General features: G+C 39.6%; 1 protein-coding gene across 5 annotated transcripts in view; it reads left to right on the top strand.

The window, feature by feature from the left end:
• The first annotated feature begins 1,927 nt into the window (after positions 1–1,927).
• LOC103457909 (MAM domain-containing glycosylphosphatidylinositol anchor protein 2) overlaps positions 1,928–21,069 on the top strand; it is a 198,949-nt gene continuing 179,807 nt past the window's right edge. The window contains exons 1-2 of one of the 5 annotated variants that reach the window (XM_081602843.1): positions 1,928–2,787; positions 2,864–3,210. In XM_081602843.1, the coding sequence (XP_081458969.1) occupies positions 3,138–3,210 (73 nt within the window). In that variant the 5' untranslated portion in view covers positions 1,928–2,787; positions 2,864–3,137. Of the gene's footprint in view, positions 3,211–21,069 lie in introns of all 5 variants that reach the window. The other 4 variants (XM_081602842.1, XM_008398385.3, XM_081602844.1 and 1 more) reach the window with 4 other exon arrangements.

Consider the following 21,069-nt stretch of genomic DNA (forward strand, 5'->3'; position numbering starts at 1 on the left):
CAGCTCTGTCTAGATGATAGTGGGTTTGTTGAAGCAGGTGCATAATGGCGTCTTCAACTCCAACTACATTGCAGTATGCAAACTGCAGGGCTCCTGATATGTGCTTGTTGCTTACTCAGGTGGGCCAACAGGACCTTCATAATGTGAGAAGTCAGATCAACGGGTCTATAGTCTTCATTGACTGATTGGTGGGTTTTCTTTGGTATTGGAACAATGCAGGATGTCTTCCACAACACTGGAACCTTCTCTTGGTTCAAATTAAGGTTGAAGAGGAGCTGCAGAATCTCACAGAGTTTATCTGCAGAGGCCTTCATCTCTACACCATCTGGACCTGCAGCCTTGTTCCGGTTCAGTTTCCCCCATTAAGCCTCTTCACTTGACTTCTAAAGAGACAGGTGTGGGATCTGGAGGCAATGGAAGCAGCAACACCTCCTGATTTGGTTGAAGACGAGACCTGTAGAAGAAGAAGAGCCAATGACTGAAATGGAAGATAAAACAGCTGAGGTTTGACAGAAAAGCTGTGGGTCAAAGGAGGATGGGATGTCTGTTGTCAACAGAGGACGATGAGGTTGTTCCTGAACAGAACCTATTGAAGAATATGGTCGGTTCATTGGCTCTGTCCAGACTTCCATCTATCCGATACTTTTACTTAAAGCCTATGATCCTCTTCATCCCTGACCACACATCTCTGGCTGTGACGTATGTAATACCCCAGTTTGAAGAAGCTTAAGAGAAATTGCGTGTTCTGTAGTTGGAACTATAGTCGCAACATCTTTGTCAGTGAATGACATGTCGTGCATTTTTCTTGCTTCAAATTAAATTACTCAATATTTGAAAGAGTGGCGAACGTAGACTGAAAAACTTTGTTTACTTCTTCTGCAGCAAGACTACAACTTTATGTAGGCAGACTACAATTCTTAAACAGCGTAGAAACTCAACATCATTGTTCACAACACCTCCTTCTGTTTACTGATTGGCCCGACTGAAATTACACTGGAGAAATTAAGCTCAACGGGAGAAATCCCAAAGAGAATGCTGAAAGGAGATGAGATTTAAGCAGAATTGTGTGGGAAAGCAATGGCCAGGTTAGTAATTCAATTGAAAAAGCAAAAAACATTGATTAAATATGTTCATTATGCATAGAGTGACATGTTTCAAGTGTTTCTCAAGTAGTCCATATTATTTTGATTAAGACTTGCAGTTAATGAAAAACAAAAATTCAATTTCTGAGACAACTGGAGTATTATGTAATATCATTTATTTTAAATAGACATGTAGACATGTTATGTAATTGCCATCCTGTTGCCAACACAAAAACTAAAACCGACGGTTATAAAATGTAAGGTTATTGGCAACATTCACAAGAATAGTAAGTATAGTAAAAAATATTTAAGGTGAAAAAAATGTCAATATTAGACCTCATCCTCATTCAAAACCAATTAAAAGAACATTTGGAGTCTTCTGATCTAATCAATTAGTGCATTAAAGCCACTGTCACACTGTTTATCTTGCTATATGTCTATTGAAAAACATGCCACACAATTGTCAAACATCATGTCTTCTTAGGTCTTTAAAACATTTATGTTGCTTTTGACACAATCCCTATCAAAATATTACATGTGCATTCAGATTATCCTTTTACAGTGACGGGACTGGGTAGGTTATTTTGGTCAGATAGTTATTAGCTGTATTAAACAGAACGCCACTTTCACCTTCGTTTTCAAGCTTCTGGCATTCAGAGGTGAGTTTGCACAATTTTAGTCTGAGACGTAGATTCTTTAAACATGTGCAGTATAAATGCTCCAGGCGCACAATGGCAAAAAAAATTAAATTACATAAAAAAAATAATTGAATAAAAAATTGGTCTATGTTATAGGGCCAAACTGCATTATGTCCTGGTACTCCACTGAAACGAACGACAAATACAGATAGTGTGATGGGGGAATTACTGTCCCTCATCAGAAACTTGGTAGAGGCACCTCTGCATCCTGAAGAAGAATGGTGAGACATGAGCAGACAGACCTGTGTGCGTGTGGCTGTGATGGCAAAAGGTCTGTTAAAGCAAGACCCCCTGAATTCCAATGCTCCCATCTCTTCCTCCTCCTCCTCCCCTTCCCACCGTTCTCTCTCTCTCTCTCTCTGTCTCTCTCTCTCTCTCAGCATCCAGCAGCTGCGCCTCTCTCAAGCCTTTCCTGACGCCGAGTGAAGCCTCCCATACAGATGAGCACTGGAAGCAACGCACCTCTTGACGTAGCCATACAGACCGGTTGCGGTGCCACACTCGGTGTGCAATACGTCCGTACAGCACGTATTGCGCAACGTGACTGATGCTCTGTACTGGCTCGGTACGGTGGAAACCACAGGGGGAAAAAAGCGGTCTCATTGGCGAGGAGCTGTGGATAAAACCCGTCGGCCGACCGGACCGAAGGACCGGACCCTCCCCTCGTCATTTGCCACAGGGAGAGATGAGCCGACTCGCCGTGTCGCTCGTGATGTGACTCGGTAATTCGCGTTTGTACGTATGGAGATAAGCAGCCTCTGAGGACTTCATCCATCGTAAAAGTGAAGACTGGGAGAATTGGGCTGTTTTGCGGCGACAGGGGGAGTGATGAGAGCTTCATCTGACAGCTCGCAGCCGACGCAGCATCCGCGGCGTGAGCTCTGACCACAGCTGGATTTGATGAGCTACGTCCGTGGGTGCGGAACCCTCGACAGAACCCGTGTGTCCTCACTCGTTTTTGTTGCGTTTTTACTGAGTACTGTTTAAAACATTATAGGCCACTGGAGGTAAGAGTGTGGTTTTGAATATATTTTTTATTTTTTTTATTTATTTATTTATTTTTAAAGACCGGCCTCTTTGCAGTTCATTCCCCGCTCCTGGCCGCGCGTCTTACCCGTCTGCCTCATCACATCCTCCGCGGCGTCTGGGAGCCGTCAGCCGCCCGGCATTTTCGCTAATTCTCCTACATGACAGCTCACACTGAAGGCTAATTTACACTATTTAACTTACCTTCTGTGAAATACAGAGACTGAATTAGTCGACGAGAAGTGCCGCGTCTATGCGCCTCCGTCGCACCGCCCCGGAAAGGACTTCTTGCCACTGAGAGAGCTGGATATGCCGAGATTAACGTGAAAGGATGGATCTAATTGTCGCTGTTTTGGGGCTGCTGGCGCTGGTCGTTGGAGGCATCAGCTGCCAAGGAGTGTACGGTAAGTCCGTGTATCCCACATGTTTTTTTCATGACCTTGTAGAACAGCTGTTTTCCTAGTGCGTTCATTGTCCTTTCATACTGTTGCTATTTAGGGGAAATACATGGATGGTTGACATATCAGCTCTGAAAGACCATATTTGAGATTGCCGATTCCTAAATGTGTCCCCCTCCCCTCTTTGGTTATACAGCAAATCGTGTGTGTGTGCAGCCCCTTTTCTGATCCAATCCATCACTCCCCATGCTCTGTGAGCAGGCTAAATTTAGCAGGTTACATTTATATGTTATTACAGAGGAACCCGGTTGGTCTATTCGGAAGCCTTCGGGATTGTTCTTATTATTTCCCCCACCTTGCTAATTATGATTCAAAATGGCACATGTGACTCCTTATCTGACATCAGGCCAAATGCTTTTGTGGAAGTCATCATGAGGACTGTAATCTGTTGAGCAGTGGTACTTGCTATGCATCCTCATGAGTGATAGTCCTGCGTGTTGGATCTATCTACCCACCTCCTCCTTATGTCTAGCATCTCTGAGTCTCTTGCAGAAGAAATTCAGCTAATAAAAAGCTGGTGTTATATTATAAGGACTTGTTGCAGAAAGGAAAGGTGCAGGGACATTCTTACCACACGCAGCTCAAAGGAACCAGAACATTCTGTCATTGATTTCTGAAGGAATAAACTGCTGATGTTTAGACGATTCCTGTTTTTTTTTTTTTTTTTGCTAGTGTGCAATAAGAGGTGAGCATCGTCATCTGTTGCTGCTTGAATTCCACCACAAAAGCAAACTCCTGCCTGATGCCTCTGCAATTAGTGTCGCGAATTATATCTGGTATGAATCGTCAGCCTTGCCAGCAGAAGCAGCTCTGACAGTGGCAGCTGTAGGAGGACTGCGAGGACAAAGTGATTCATGTGCACCAAGACGAGGACATGGAGGAATCCTTGAGGTGCCCAGCCCTTATCTGTCAGCACTAACAGTGGCTCTGACCAAAGCAAAAAGGCCCCACGGAGGAATGCTAACGCCAGATGTAGAGACGTGGGGATTGTGTTTTTCTCAGGCTTAGAAGATTTTTGCCAGCACGGAGTGCGAGGCACAAGAACGGCCACAGTTAACATGACAGAAACTATCATGGGGTCACCAGGATTGTCCTTTTTCGTTTAGAGGCAGGAGCCAAATAGTAATAGGCGGGACAGTCCTGATTGATGATCCAATTAGATTGTACTACTTCTTACATCTACTGATTGTGTATTTTGTGGCGCCAACTCTGATATAGTTTGCTATATTCCACTTGCGTCTGAAGACAGATATCTGAACTGTACATGACTTCAAATTACAGTTGATCACCCAGCATTTAGAAATTAAAAATTTGCTAAGGCTACACAAACAAGCTAGCTCTATTAACCTGAGCAAGTTGAAGTGAATAATATCGTCTCGAGGCACTTTTTTGAGACAATATTTGTTGTGAATTATTATAAATGAACTAAACTGAAATGCAGAATTTTGTGTATCAAATAAAAACTCCTCAAAAATCAAATCAATGTTTTCATTGATAAAGGGGTGGGCAGTTTGAGGATACCTTGATAAGATGCAAAGTGACATGATAATAAAATGCTTATTGTTGTAAATCGTGACCATATGGTAACCATACGTGTGGGACAACAATGCCAGTTTGTGATCTATGGCTGGTGAGGTTTCTCCCATGGTAATGGTTTTCTCTTTAGGTGCCACAGAAATCAGTTTTTTTATTTTTATGCATTTGACCTTTTTTTTTTTTTCAATTCATAACTTTGAAATTAGAACTTGTGAAGGCAATTTGCATTTCAGTGGCATTCTCAAGTCTAGACAAGTGGTGAAAACATTTCAAGTTGTCAAGTGATATGCACTAAAAATAGATTGCATTCATTTCAGCTAATGGGTGTGAAAACAGTAATTTGAAGTTGCCTTAATTGGTTTGAGCTGAAATTAATTTTTGCATGTAATTTTAATGCTTTGCAATACCCATCAAACATTATAGCTTATATGGATTTCTTTTCAAATACTTTAATTAGAAAATGTTTGGCCAGTTTCCAATTTCTGGGTTGTGGACAGCTTTGAGCAACTCTACCAATTTGACTTATCTTTAACAACTATCACATAGCAACACAATTTGAAATAATTTGCCATTTGTGTGGTAAAGTTGCTTTAAAAGACAATTTTAATATTTTAAAACAAAGAAAAAGCATAAATCAGTTGACAGATCAAGATTTCTTTAATAAAATCACAGTCACTCTGTGTGTGTTTTCCCAAGAATGTTGGATTCTGTTAGATTTTTAAAGACATCCAGCAACATGCATTGTGCTCTGTGACAGAGAAACTTTGTTGCACTTAATTCAACCTTTTTATTATCTGCTGAAAATCTTGTTCTGACCATCCTGAATGAACTGCAGACGTCTCGCAACATGTAGAAAACACAGTTCTTTTTTAAAAAAGCTCGTCATATCTACATTGGCACTTTATTGCAAACATCTAGCTGATACTGAAAATGGCTAACTTTGAGTCTTCTTCTGTCAATAAGATTGTTCCCACCAAACAAAGTCATTTTCTACAAAATATATTGCTTAGATATGGTAGCAGATTGGAAGAAATCTGTATTTTTGACTTTGGTCAGTCATTGGCCTAACTAAAGGCCAACCAGTTGGATATTCAAATATGTAACTTGTCTATAATTTCAAATCTTGCATGCATTCAACTTCAACAGAATCGCAAAGAGTATTACAAACATCTCAGAATATTCTCTACATTGCTTTATCGCTCAGAAAAAAATATGACGTATTAATCAAATCTGGTGTTCAGAATAATGGATAGGTGGAATATTTCTGTCTAAAAATGTAATTTATTGCTTCTTTTCAAGCTTTCTCTTTTAGCCGAATTTAGTTTCAGTCGAACTAAAAAGTAATATATATATAAAAAAACATTTATAAATAAACACAGCCTTTACAGTATTAGCTGTTTAGAGTCAGTATGGTCCTAGCTATTTAACAGGGCTCAGGTCACAGCCTGTAAATCCCTGCACTCACCTAGCTCAATATTCATTTCTGTGACATGGAATCATCAGCTTCCGACAGACATTGAGAGCTGACAGGCTGACACTAATCATAAGAGCCGATACCGTGAACGTCCGATAAAAGCCGTTGATCCTTGGTGTAAGCATGCTGCCCATGCCGCCGTGTGCGAGTGGATGAAGATGCAAGCAGATTAGAAAGGAATCATATCCCATAATGCTTGATGTGATGTTACTAGAGTGGTATGTGTGGACTTGTGGCTATGTAGCAGCAGCAGCAGCAGAAGGGACAGGGGATGAGCTGGAGGGGTGTGTGGGGGGAAGCACCAGATGGAACTGTTTGGGCATTTAACTCTCAGTGTTTGCATGTATGTTGAGCAGCTTGAAAAATCCCTAGAGCACAGCCAATTCCTCTTTTATTCATCAATACAGTTTCTTGAACCTTTCTACAGGTTATGTAGAAAGAACAGGGTTGTTTATATAATGGAAGGGCTTCGTTCTCTAACTTGTAAAGCATATTTTCTCAAACGAAGAGGAACCACTGGTGAAGACCTGCATGTGCCTTATGTTTACCACAAGCCTCTAGGGGAGCCGTCTGTATCCAGCAATTTATTGGCATGGCTCAAAAAGTCAACATTTATTATTGATGGTTGCAAAACATTTACATTTATGTAGTCTTGCCTCCCAGTGGATTCACAGAAGGTTCAGACATATGGTAGGTGTGGGAATTCAGCATCACAGGTGAAAAGCAGTGGGTGAGTGACTGTAATATGAGACACAACACGATGGCGTTTTGCGTTTTGTTCATGGAAAGTTGTCTTTGAATATACAGAATGCAGTCAAATGACGTAAAGTATTCAGACTGCAATTCATGCTTTAATAAATTCCCTTTAGCTTTCTAGAGAGACGTTTTTCAATCGTATCAACAGTTTTGGTCACTGGTAATGATAAACAAGTCACAAGTTGTCTTCCAAAGGAGCTTGCAGCCTTCTGCAGATTAATGTTTTCCTCAAGCTGTGAGAGTAAGCATGTCTGTCACTCTGTTATGCGACACTTTGCAATTTTTCATGTAGTGGTTATGCTTCAAAATCACTATGAACAATAGGAGGATAACAACAATGGAAAAACTTCCATATGCTTTTGGTTTTACACATAAAATAAATGGAGATTGTAATACTCCAGTACAGGTTTGACGAGTCCACATATTGGACTTTTTAAAGTTGGTCTAATTTTAAGGTTGTCCTGATTCCAGGAAAACATAAGGACAGAGAAAAAGTACAAATTCTACATTTTTATTTTTCAAAAACAATAGTTCTGATGTCAGCTCTAACTGTGTTAAAGAACAGGTATTTGAGAGTAGCTTTATCAAGTTCAGTTCTGATAAAACTGAAGTGGAGCTATCAACTAGATATGATAAAATAAAGTCCTGATGTTTAAGAAAACTGTGATGTAGTCCTTTCAAAGTCATCATCTGTTTCTAACTGAATGTTAAAGGTGCAACTTATGTCACCTTTAACATGAAAAGTGCTACACAAATGATTTAAAAGTGGTTGACGTTTCTGAAATGCTAAGTGGTCTGTATTTCGTAACTACCTACATACCACAGAGCAATTTACTTCCTTTCTTACTTCAAAATAAGATTCTCAAAGATATTATCAAGCTTAAAGGACTAACCTACGTATCCACAGCTTATAGTTATAGCTTGTACTTATGTTATCAGACCAAGTGACAACAACTGCGTAGCTCTCGTGAGAGAGACTTAATTTTGATGACAAAAGATTAACATTGAACTTACTAATACCTGGTAAACATCATGAATATTACTGGTAAAAATTATATATTTTTTTTATTTCTGGTCAACATTTAATATCGTCAGAAGATCTCACTCATCCATTCCTAATTGACTACACTGTACTTGTGCTTTGTTTCGCATTCAGTTACCATTGAGTTTTTTTTGCCACTCGACTTTATAGCATTTTGTTTTGTTGCATTAACTCCATCTTTCCCTTCTTTGGTTTCTAAATGGACCCTAAAGCGGATGAGTGGGACATTTAGTAAATTTTCTCTGGTTATTTTTATCCGCGGGGATCACTTGATGCCATCTCCATTGACTAAATGGTGATATCATGATGCAGTAATGAAGAAATCACATAGCAGTGTGTTAAGTGGTGCTGCCATAGTCATTAAGGAGAATTGATGAAGGCTAGTCATCCCACCATGACCGCAGGCCAAAGTGAGAGAAAGTGAGTTTCCACTAAAGTACCAGCATCTGTTTTTTTCCTCTTGTTCTTTCTTCCAGTCTCTGATATCTTTTGCACGGTTTTTACCTTCGTAATGCTTTTCTCAACATGCGTTTCTCATATAGATTGATATACATTAAACTCTACTCACCTTCACTTGGTAAAATCAGCTTCTTAATTGCATCAAATCAAAAATATGTGGTCTAGTTAACTAACCCAAATAGCATTTGTATGTAACGGTAGTGACAGCTAAAGGGGGTGTAAATGTTAATATCAGAAAGCTGCAATCAAACATGAGTTTCACGATTGCACGCAAATGTCTTTGCGCTTGTTACTTTTTCTGGAGACGTACCGCCTTCACTGTGTTCCCTTTGCATCAAAGTCAGTCAGAGACAACCTCCATGGGATGCACAGATGTCCCTGATCTCATTTGTGTTGTGCTGCTGCTGAAGAGGGAGGAGAAAAAAAAGTTCCTCTTGCCTTCTCCCCACACAATTCCACTTCTGCTTCCCTTTTTTTCCGCTGTCTTTCTCCTTCTGTCTCCTGCTCCCTCTCGTTTGCATTGAAGTCCAAGCAATTGCTGAGGTTCCCTTTTCATGAGCCCCGGTTCAGACGCTTTGGCTTCTAAGCTATGCAAATGCATTCTGCCAGTGAAACTAAAGCCGTCTTTGTTGGTTCTCAGAGGCCTCCTCCACAGAGTCCTTCATCATTCCTTTGGATCAGGACCCTTACATTTCCCACCGTAATAAGATCGCAGATAACTCTGTCTCTTCTCCTCCTGCTCAAAGTTCCTATTTCCTTGCCTGTCTTTCCTCTGCCAGCCTCTTCCCTCATTCCCCTCGGGGTAACAGCCGACGGACGTCTGCAGCTTTAGTCGGGGGACAAATGAAGATATGCAGCTGGGTAGAACACAGAACAAGGAATTTGTTGCAGTGGAACACTTAGTTGAACACCTCAAGGATTACTTTGGACCTCTCAGTGGGGCTTCAGATGGGACCAGTTTGATCATTTTGAATATTGCTCCTCTTTGGAGTCGACCCTCAGAGACTAGCACTCGACATACACTGCAGAGACACTGCTTGAGTCTTAAATCTAACACTCTTCTGCTGAGTTTAGCAGTCTCCAACAGTTAAGTAAACCAGCACTGAGTCGTTAAGATGAAAAAAAATCCTCAAAAAACAAAACATTGTTTATGCTTTAATGCACTGTATTTTTAACCCGACTCTAATTAGACCATTATTTTTTCTACTTTTTTTTAATTAAGGTTGACTCCACCAGTTAATTATGACATACATAGCTAGCAGATAAACCTGTGTGTTTAGTGTTTACAAAACAGGCACAAACTTAAATAAAATGTCTCTTCATTTACAGTAATTCAAGAACATTTTGTTTAATCACACTGTTTGTGGGCTTGTGCTAAAACACAATCAGTGACAGCAATACGAGAGTTAGATTTTACAGACAACCATAACTCCTGTTACACTGTAGCAGATTTGCATTATCTTTACATGGATCTTAAAGTAAATAAATGATGTGAAACATCTAGTGATGTCATGGGTTTTATCGTTTGCCTGCGTGTTGGGATGCAGGTGTGTGAAATTTACAGTGCTGTGCTGCATCAACACAAGATAATGTAAAGTTTTGGCGGGATGTCATTTTGTGGGAGGCTGTGATTGGGTGAAGGCAGGCGAACACCGTAGATAGGGGTGTTCACAGCACACCGTCGTACGTTGCAGCAATGCAAAGAGATCAATTATTAAACATGCATGTTTTCAGAGGAAGCTGGAATCTACAAATGTATGGGAAGAACATAAAAATCCATGCAGAAAGCCTCTGGGTAGGGTTCAAACCCAAGGCGAGAAGCCAGTATTTGAATTTGTTTTATAGCAGTGGTACAAAATTGTGACCAAATTTTTCAATATGTTTAAAAAATCTGTGGCATGCATCTATGATGGACTTTATGGTGTGCCTACTTCAGTATCAGATGCAGAAGATAGTGATGCTAAGGCATTGTTTACTCAAGCCAGTGTATTTTTGCAATGCAGAACACAATATGTCAGAATCTTTTACAAAATGCACCTCTATATTATCTGCAGTCCAGTATAACAGAGCTGCACAGGTATATAAATCCAATATTAGTTTACCTTTAACATTAGGTATGTTGAACAAATAAATGTTCATTTGGTGTGTTTTGTATCAGATTAACCCTTAAACTAACAAAAGTTCCTCAAACTTTTATTCATCACACACAAAAAAGGGGAAACAAATGTTGGACCATGTCAGCATTTAAAGGTCATGGACCTAATAAAGGTTGATGAGTTATTTTTTCACACAAAGGATGTTTTTCTTTTAATCTGTAAAGTTGATATTAACACTTTCTGATGTAATTGTCTGATTATATTAGTGTTTATTCATTTAGCACTGTTGCCTCACAGCTAGAAGGTCACCAGTTCAAATCTCAACTGGGGCCCTTCTGTGTGTGGTTGGCATGCATGTGTGGGTTTATGACGGGTTCTCCAGTTTGCTCCTGCAGACAAAACCCAGCTCTAAGTTGATCCTTTCAGCATATGTGGTTGACTGTTAAGTTTTTGAAGTAGCTGCCAAAAAAAAAAAATACTGTTCATTATAAAATATTGCAAATTAAGATATTTGCATTCCTGGGTAAATTAGTGAATTTGATAGCACATGTGCTAAAGAATGCCTCATTTTTATGAACGATAAGTTTATAAAATACTGTCATCCATCTATTATGAGGATGTGGATGAGGTCAGAGAGACTATTTACCTCTGGATCATTCAATTCTAAATCCGCATGTTGCAGACAAAATAAGCTTATTATAATGGGCCTGGCTGCTTAAACGGTAAAGCCCTCATCCCTAAACCCTGAGCTACTTGTCCCCCTCTATATAAAGCAGAGAACATAAAGCTACTGCTAATGATCTTGCATTCATTCATTCATTAAGCCCCAGTCGACTGACTACCTGAAATATTGTCTACTACGTGTACTGATTTATTTAGATATTTTGTAATTCTAATGAAGTTTCATATATTTCTAACCTGCAGAGGAAACCTAGACTGAACAGAAGCAGATTTTTTTAAAAGTCTCTGTACCGCTGATGGAAGGGGCCCAAAGCATTTTATCTTGAAGATGCATATTAAGTCAGCATTCATATAAATGCAAAACAAGGTGAAAAAAGATAAGGTGTAGCCATGATGTACTAGTATGTCTTAAAATATTTGAATATTGCATAAAAGTGTTTATAATACACAGGAGGATTCTCCCCATTATTGGCCTCATACAAAACGATACACACAATAGGGTTGCGACATTCTAGAAAAACTTGACTTTACATTTCTTAAACTTTGCACGGACAGCATTGATTACTATCAAACTACAAGTTCCCGCTACTCTCCTTCACTATCAACTCTGTTTGAGTTTTCTAATTTTGGTGGCTGAGAACAGAAGTCACCAAAATATTAGTGAAGGCATAGTTTTGTTGTGTCTCTCTGTCAGCCGAATTATTGTTGTACCTTGCCTGCTGTACAACAGTGTTACTTCAAAAGTCGTGACCTCATGGTGCTGCTTCAGTTTTCACACCATCGTTGACCAGTACACAGCAGAAAGTGGTAGAGGGTCAGGGTAGAGGTTTCTCCCATTAACCGCTCTTTAAACTTCAGAAATACCATTAACTATTTTAAATGTCTTTATAAAAATATAAATTATATATTTTGACTATTGTCTCACGAAGGCAGCTCGAAGTTAATTGTTGTCATTTAACATTCAACTCAAGTGCCAGTTTATTAAATATTCAGAACAAGATGAATATCTCCAAATGTCACCCATGCTACTGCTAACTTTATCTCCTGCATGCAGGAAGCCTTTTTGTGGAGGGATTTCATTTATCATACAAAGGTTAATTTTCTCAAGTTGACTGACACATAGTTCAGCCGCAATTAAGAGCTGCGATTAATTGCAGTGAGAGTTTCTCCGTTCAAGATGAATGTGAGGTGAACAGCACTGATGGAGTTGTGTCCTGAAACAGAACAGACAGCAGCTCTCTGGGGTAAAACCCGCTTTGATGCTGCAGTGCAATGCATTCACCTTCCATGAGAGGGGGTTTGTCTGCAGATAAAACTGGAACCGTGTCAAACAAACTTTTTCTTTTCATTCAACCTGTATTTAACCAGGATAAAACTCCTTCAGATCAAAAATCTATTCCACAAGAGAATACTGACAAAAATACAGTCAAAATTTGTGTCGTTACCTTGAGATTTCTTTCTAGCGTCATGATGGGTTTTGACTGGTTTTGTGTTATGCTTGCTTCTGAAGTGTCTGTAATGCTAAGTATCTTAAAATTAAATTACAAACTACAAACTCTGTTGCTTTTGATTCATTTTTGGTTTGAATTTGTGGTGAAACTAGCCATAACCATCCCTTCAAACAGAAAGTGACTGTTTAAAAGCAGATTCATTTTTTTGTCTTGCTAATGCTGTGTCATAATTTTCCAACTATTGAACTCACCACTTCAAATAGGTTATCAATAGCTTTGAAAAAAAATAAAAATAAAAATAAATAATAAAACAGTGGCTAAATGGGTAACTAAAATGAGTAACCAGACTTTTAAACAGACTTTGATGAGATTTAAACTTTTAAATCTTATCAAAAGTTTAAATCTCAGAGATTTAAACTTTTAAATTTCATCAAAATGTTTGCCAAAAAGAACAGAAAGGAAATAAATGTTGCCATTTCACCTATTTCTCCTCTAGATAAGACCTGAGCCTGGAAAATGGCAGGAGGAGAGTTAACTTCAAATAGGAAAGTTTTGTTTTCCTTTTAGCGTAACGCATTACAATGTGTGGGTCATATGCGCTGCCTTTTTTGCGCCGCGAGCATCGCTCCCGGCCTATTTGTGTGGGTCAGGAACTGACTATCGGCTGCGCGGTGCGACATCGTTTCTTTGTGCCATGTGCATTGCAGACATGTAGACTATAGTTGTGTGGGTCAGGTGCATTGTGCTGGTATGTGCCCCACCTGCATACTGATGTGTTTGTGTGGATCGGGATGGTTTTTGTGCATGCCCTCCAATAATATCCTGCAGGCGTCCCTCGCCTCACACCAGGTTCCTTTCGTTGTTGCTCTCAATGTCACTTTCCTCTCGCTCTTGAGTTTGTGCTGTCCTCTTCATCACGAATCAGTCCAGCCTTTTGAAACCTGTTGATAAAAAGCCACATATCATTGGCAGTGTTCAGGGTGTGTGAACAAAGTAGCGGATTATTGACTGGAAATCATTGGTAGTTAGGTTAAGAATAGCTGTGCAGATTTTGATCCTTTGTTTTGCAGTGAATAGGACAATCACAATTATTACAATTGTTTGATTGCAATCATGTGAGCTGACTCTGGTTATTATTTTTTGTTTTATCAATTTGCATAAACAACTAACACAAACATCATATTCCCATTCCCCGTTCCTATTTCCTTTTCACTCTGATATGAAGTACTAATTCTGTAGCATGAATAAGTTTTTATCATTACTCAAGGTCTCGCAAATCAATACCTGCATAAAAAAAAACGATTGAGCAGAAGGGACTTTTGTGTGAGGAACTGCACTGCCTCATAAACATATTTTTTTTATAACAGCCCTTTTGCAATTTAAATATGTTTTATTGACCATGTTTCCTTAAATGTTTTTGTGCTGGATTCCTATTACAGGCCATAACCTCAGTCATGTTCAACATCTGTACAGTTCTCATAGTTTTTACATGAAAACTATTTATCAATTTTCTTCCACTTCAAATTATGCACTACATTTGTTATCCTGTCACATACAATCTCATTGAAATATGTTGTTCAACACGGGAATAGTCCAAGAAGCAGGAACAGCTTTGCAAACCACCATAGTCTACTATCTTAAGAAGCAGCAGATTGCTGAGATCCTGTTTTAAAGTGTGTGGTGCATTTTTGTTTCATATCTTGGATTATCATTTCTGTGACTGGCATCACTTCAGATCCCAGAGAATTATACATGCGAGCCAGCTTCAAAGTGACGCAAATGATGAAAGGGTCTCATTGAATATGAATGTCTTTTCCTGTCTTCCTGCGCTGCTTTCACTCAATTGAATTGTCTGAGCTAAGTCAAACTGGCAGGACCTGCTTTTCCACATATGAGGTACAAGTCTCAGCAGTCCCCCCACAGGTAGCTGACAGCAGCAACGGGGCGCCTTTTAGCCGAACTGTGGAGGGAATACTGAAAAAGCAAGAGGCATGGCAGCGGGGGGGAGGTGAGGCGGGGATTGCTGCGTCGTAGCACCCACAAGAGGCTAATGCCAACCTTCAACTCTGTCACTTCAGCCCACACAGGCATCCTAAGTGTTGCTCCTGTGAAGTGATGTCTGTTGTCATGGTGACAGTATGTGAGCCTGGCATCGTGCGTCCTCTGACTTCCTTGTTCTCTCCTCTGCTGCCCACCCCCTCGCCTCATTCTCTTTCTCTCTTCTAGCGCGCCGGCAAATCAAACGCTGAAACAAATGTGAAGTGATTGCAGAAAGCAAACGTTCCTCACCACAGCCTCCCAGTTGTGCGTTGAAAGGAGATGAGATCGCAAGCATGGGAGAGGCGGGGACGGATTGGGACGGAGACGGGCGGCAGGCACGCGAGGAAGGTTAAGGCTGAATGTGTCTCTTTAAAAATCACCACCATCTCTTTGCTGCAAGGCAGCTGTGGGAACTGGGTCCCCACTTATCTTTGCAGCAAATAATGCGTAAGCTTTTCTGACAAGCAGAAACAGCAGTGGAGCAAACGCGTTGACAGTGACACCTTCAGTAGTCCTCGGCATCAAAATCAGCGCCAAACAGACAGTGAGCAAGGGATGGAGAGGGGTGGGCTGGGGGGCTGGGGTTGTTGGACACTTAAGGTATTTTCAAAAACGATAGTCCGGTAGACTCGGTTCAGTTGCTGGACCAAAATTGCAACATTTCTTACATTTTCAACTGGTGTGGTTCTCTTTCACTCTGCACTGAGACAAACAACCCCAACCCTTTCGTAAAACCTGTTTACCCTTCCCCCCTGTGATGTTGTTGCACCAAGAACTACTAAAGGAACCAACACAGAAAGAGAAGTCATGAGCGCAGCTTCCTTCTTCAAGAAATGTAAATAAAATTAGAGTGGTGTGAAATTTAAGTGGCTGTAAGATTTCTCTTTTTGTCGTTGGTAAAAGACAATGTGGTATTTCTCCAGCTGTGGTGCCAGACACAGATTTGTTTTGGTTGTATTTAACCAGAATGCGCTGCACTATGGTCCTCTTCTGGCTTTAGGAGCGGTCTACAGTCCACTTGGCTTTCACATGTGCATGTGAACCGTGCCAGAGATCACTTCAGCTGAACCGAACAGGACTTTATCCCAGATGGTTGGAGGTTCCTCAAAGTTCCAGAGATGATGGTTTACATTGTCTTTAAAAGTATTTGTACAGTTTTTGTCACATTTGACCAGATTTTGTCACATTTTGCAGTATTACAACTGCAAACTTTGGTGTTTTTTATTGGAATCTTAGAGGGCAGACCAGCCAAAGTAGTAGGTAATTGTACAGTGAAATAAAAAACGTCTATAACTGGATACGTTACGTCTTCTTCCTTGCTAATTATGTCAACTTCTAAGTCTTGACACAGATTCTAAAATGGATAAATGTCTCATCTTTGACAAAAGCAATTGTTTAGATCTAAACATTCAGTCTGGCTATGTTAACATTCAGTCTGGCTATGTTTTTTTTAAATATTTTTAACATTGTTATGTTGAAAAGTGATCCTCTGGCCCAGACTCGGGTCTCTTAACAGCTTTTCTCTTAGGAATGGCTTAAAATTAGTAATATTAAACTCCCCATCAATGTAGATCAACATCATTTAGAGTTTCTGCCACACCTAGCATTTCGAACAAAGACCAAAGCGTTTTGAACATAGCTGACCACAGCACCTTTTCTTTATGTTCCGGGTGTAAATGTGTGAAGTGCTGGGTAATGCTGGGTAGTGATCCATGAGGGATGATCAAAGCTTGCGACACTTCTTGAATGCTAAATCTTTACCCAACATTAAACTTCTCCAGAACTTTATGCCTGACTTGTCAAGCATGTACTCTGGTCTTAACAACCATGGCCTTCACCGAACAGCTGTATTTATACACACACACTTGATTTCAACCTGGGTTATTAAAGTAGAGGGGACTGAATTCAAACAAACACCACAGGTTTCAAATTTTTCATTTGGAAAACATTTGGAAGAACAGCAAAATCTTCCATCTGCTCTGCAGTTGTGCTCGTCTTTGTTTTGTTGCAGTAAAGTTTGTAATAACGACACAACTACGTGATGTTTGTCATAACATCCATGCTGTATGAATCCTTTTTCAAGACGACGTTTATGCACTTGATTTTGCTTGTGCAGCAATTTTTACTGTGTTTGTATCCTATCTCCCTATTCTGCTGTAGTATCGTTATAAAACATTGTTATTCTTTTAGAAAGATGCATTGTAATAGCCAGAGTCTTTAGTGTCATGCTTTCTTCTCTCCCGTTTAAATTGAGCATATCCCAGGGGTTGTTGCACCCTTCAGGATACCATCAAATCCTGTATTGTCAGCTAATGGCTTCCTATGGTGAAGCAAGCACACTTATCTGAATCAGATAAAGTACTTTTCCTCTGAGAGTCAGCTCAGTGGAAAAATAATTCTTATATCAAAATTTAATACAGATTTCTAAGTTCTCATTGGGTTTTGAACATTTTCCGTCTTTCCTCATCTTTATTCATGCCGCCACAGCAAAAGCGATGCAGCTGATGACTATTTCTACCTTGAGGAGTGTTTACTCGGTGTGATGTTTAGAGCCTCTTGTCTCGCACCAACAGGATTCAAAACTCAGGAATAGTTTTCTTTCTAATTACACACACAAGATTGCCTAATAAAATTGGAAACTAATTCCCTCCAGTCGCCAAACTTCTTAAATGCTTTCTGCGGGAAACAAACTTAGTTTGAGAAACAAAGAACTTTGAAGGGCTCAGAAATCTCTGGAACATTTCCTCCTTTTCTATACATGTGACTCAGCTGTAGGATTGATTCTTGCTGCGTTACCAGGGTCTCAACATGGTCTGAATCTTCAAGATTTGGCTTTCAGTTCTTAGCTGTCCAATTTTGTCTCTTGACCCAGTCTGTGTGTGCCAGCTCAGCGTGAGGTGTGCTTGATTTGGATCATTTTCTCCTGGCCTCAAGGAGGCTTGAATCATTTATCAGTGGTACACATTTTGCTGCTTATGAGCCAATTACTTTTAGTGTACAAAGCCAGATGTTCGTTTCTGTTTCTTTCTTTTTTTGCGATTGACAGATCAAGTAATTTTATAACGTTTGGTAACGTTACCCTTGCCTTGCTATTTTTAATTTTTTGCTCTAGTTAGAAATATGTCAATTGATTAATTTAAGATGCCTGCTGCATGGTATAATTTCGGTAATAGAAAAGGCCTGGTAGTTGGACATCTGTTGATTTATTGTAATTTTGGACTCCTCTGATTAAAGGAGAGGTGTTATTCATCCTTGAACACGTTAAAATAGTTTAACAGGCTATACAAAATATGTTCATTACATTTTTTTTTTGTGCAAAAATGATTCTCAGATAATGACATTTCAATTAGCCTTTTTAGGGCTTATCCATCATTATTCAAATAACCAGATGCAGAAGAGGTGAAGCCTTTTACACAATCATCAAGGGCACAGAAAGTAGTTTCATAATGACAAGACAACCATCCCACAGTCCCAGGATGGATCAAGTGGACCCCAGAGTCCAGAAGGGTCAGACTGACCCCATGTTGGCTTTTGAGTCATCTTCTTTTTTTTTTGCATCTTTATTTCCGAGCTATGACTGCAGGAGGATTTTACCTGCAGATTTGCAACGAACAGCAGGGACAGAACAGAACTTTCCACCAGTTGAGGTTTGCTGGTAAAGCTTTTCGTGAGTCGTTTGATCACAAAACAGATGTGAGGTGCCATGCCAGAGTGCCCTGCACATCTGTTGTGTGTAAACCACAATTTTCTTTGGCAATGTGGCTTGGAAATTGCCATTAAAAAGTGAAATGAGGCCAAACAGCAGCTCTGTTCTTTGTGACTGCATGGAAACTAACTGAGAAAATGTGCTCATCTTCAAACAATGGAGTGGAGCTCCGCTTGTGTTGCTAGGTGAGCGGCAGTGCCTGCCGATCACGACTTAATAAGCGAGAGGTTTTTGTGAAGGTTTTTCAGATAGAAACAAAACATGTAGACTTTGCCAAAAAGTGACTGGGTGTTTTGTTTTTTCCTTATGACTAAGACCATTTCTAGAAGCATTAAAGACCCAATTGGACAAAAATGTGCAAAAGGACAATCTTGCATTTTAGTTCCCCTTTAATTGAGCAAACTCATCACTCTGTGAGACATGATCTTAAAAGAATAAAAAAAATGCACCCATTTAGGCAACCTTGAATAAAAAATACTGCACTTTTAACAAGAGCTGCAGTGTTTAATGAATAATTTTAAGGAAATATGGGGAGCCCCTATGATTCAGAGTGGAGCTTGTGGAGGAGCTCAGTTTCCTCTCTGACAAGTTGCTTTCTGCTGATAGATATTCTGTTTCTATTTGCTGTATGATTATCTACCAGAGTGCACTGGAGTCAAATTTCAACATTTTTAACTTTGACCAGTGCGTAATGCAAGCTCCACAGAACTGCACACAACTTTATGCTGCAGGGTTAAGCACAACCCACGTATCGTGTTATGGAGATCTTAGTCCTCAACACGGCTGTCGCAGGTTTGATTCCCGTCCTGGTGACCTTTGCTGCATGTCTTTCTCATTTCTCTCATTATTTCCTATCCATTCACCATCACATAAAGGCCTCTAGAGCCAAATAAAACCTTTAAATAAAATAACAACTTCATGCTGACGTGCGCTTACCTCAGTGAAGAAAAGGTACAAATGAATGGGTTTTGGAACGCAGTGGAGCTGGTGTCACAGTCTGTGTGCAAGCCCTATGACCAGGTCATAAAATCAAACACTGCTGGATAAAATAAGTAAAGGTACATTTCACTGCCTTTGAGAGCAAACGGCACATATGATGGGTAATACAGATACTGGACATTTAATGTTTAAAGATAGAAAACATTTGTGACGGAATGAGACACTCAGAGGTAAGAGGGAATAAATCAGCTGAACTTGTTAGTGTTGCTATGCTAGTTTGCTTTCAATAAGGAATATTGTTCTTTTTTTACTTTGTGTTTTAGTTCAGACTGACGTGAGGTGTTGAGAAAAATCTTTTAAAAATAAAATTTTCAGTAAAATGCGGTGAACAGTGATGGAGTGGTTCGATCCAGAATTCAGTTTCTCTGTGGCTGTAATCACCCAATGATTGCTGGAGATTGGCACCAGATCACCCCTGGCGACCCTGCAAGGATAAGCGGCTTCAGATAATGGATGGATGGTTTTGTGTTTTATGTCATTTTTCCTTATACTGTTTTATCAACTTATCCATTCATTACTTTTAGGCATGATTTCACCCTGTGCCATCTGATAGGGGACAAGCATAAAAAAAAAAAATCGGCCTTGCCTACATTCGGCTTCACTTACATCTGTAACGTTTCAGATTCACCACTGCAAAATTTCCTTCTTCTGCAAATACAATTAAGAAAAAGAAAAAAACCTTGGCCCTGTAGGACACAAAATGTTCAGAAATGCTTACACAAACACACAGCCGGTGGTCGTCTCCTCCTTTATCTTTACTGTCACGTTTTAAACTTCTCTCTGGTGAAGAGTTGCTCTCTAAAGAAACTCTCCTCAAAAGCAATGTTTGCAGCTTCAGTTGACCTTCTGCCCTCTTTCATTATTCCTGCTCTTTGGCCTGCCTTTATTTATTATTCTTTTATTTTCTCTTCTCTCATCTGCTTGCAATCTTGTGAATTTCATGGGGTTTTTTTAGCAAAGGTTTTAAAGAGGGATTTTAACATAATGTCTAGACAGCCCTCATTTAGCCAGTTAATATCTGAAGCTAAATTTAGATCACAATAAGCTCAGGCAGATTAATCGCTAAACCTCGTTACTGAAAATAACAAAAATATACATGTTTAGCTGAAAGTCTTGAGTGTATTACATCTAAAACATTATGTATTATTATTCAGTAAGAGAGACAGGGTTTGTAACTCACAACATGGGTTATATGACATCTTATTATTCAAATGGTATACTATTGAAATGGCATGTCGGATTTTTTATTTTTTTTTATTTTTGTGGATGTATTGAATTTGGATTAGAGCTGTTTGTCGGTAGCTCTCTGAGTAATTTCTCAGAGATTACTTTATCTTAAGTTTAAAACTAGATTTTATTAAGTGCAAAGGTTAACGAGTGTTAAACTGGATATTAAGAGCTGAGTTATAGTTGTTTTAATTGTGTGTTTTTCATGGAGATATGAAAAAGACTTGTTTAATGTTCTGTTAACATAACATTTTTATCAAAGTTTTGCAAAAGTCTCAACAAACATCTATTCCAATACATTCCAAATTAAAGTTTGCCAGTGTTTTAACTACGTTGTA

The sequence above is a fragment of the Poecilia reticulata genome, chromosome 21 (assembly GCF_904066995.2).
Source record: "Poecilia reticulata chromosome 21, P_reticulata-male-v2, whole genome shotgun sequence".
NCBI classification, from domain to species: Eukaryota; Metazoa; Chordata; class Actinopteri; order Cyprinodontiformes; family Poeciliidae; genus Poecilia; species Poecilia reticulata.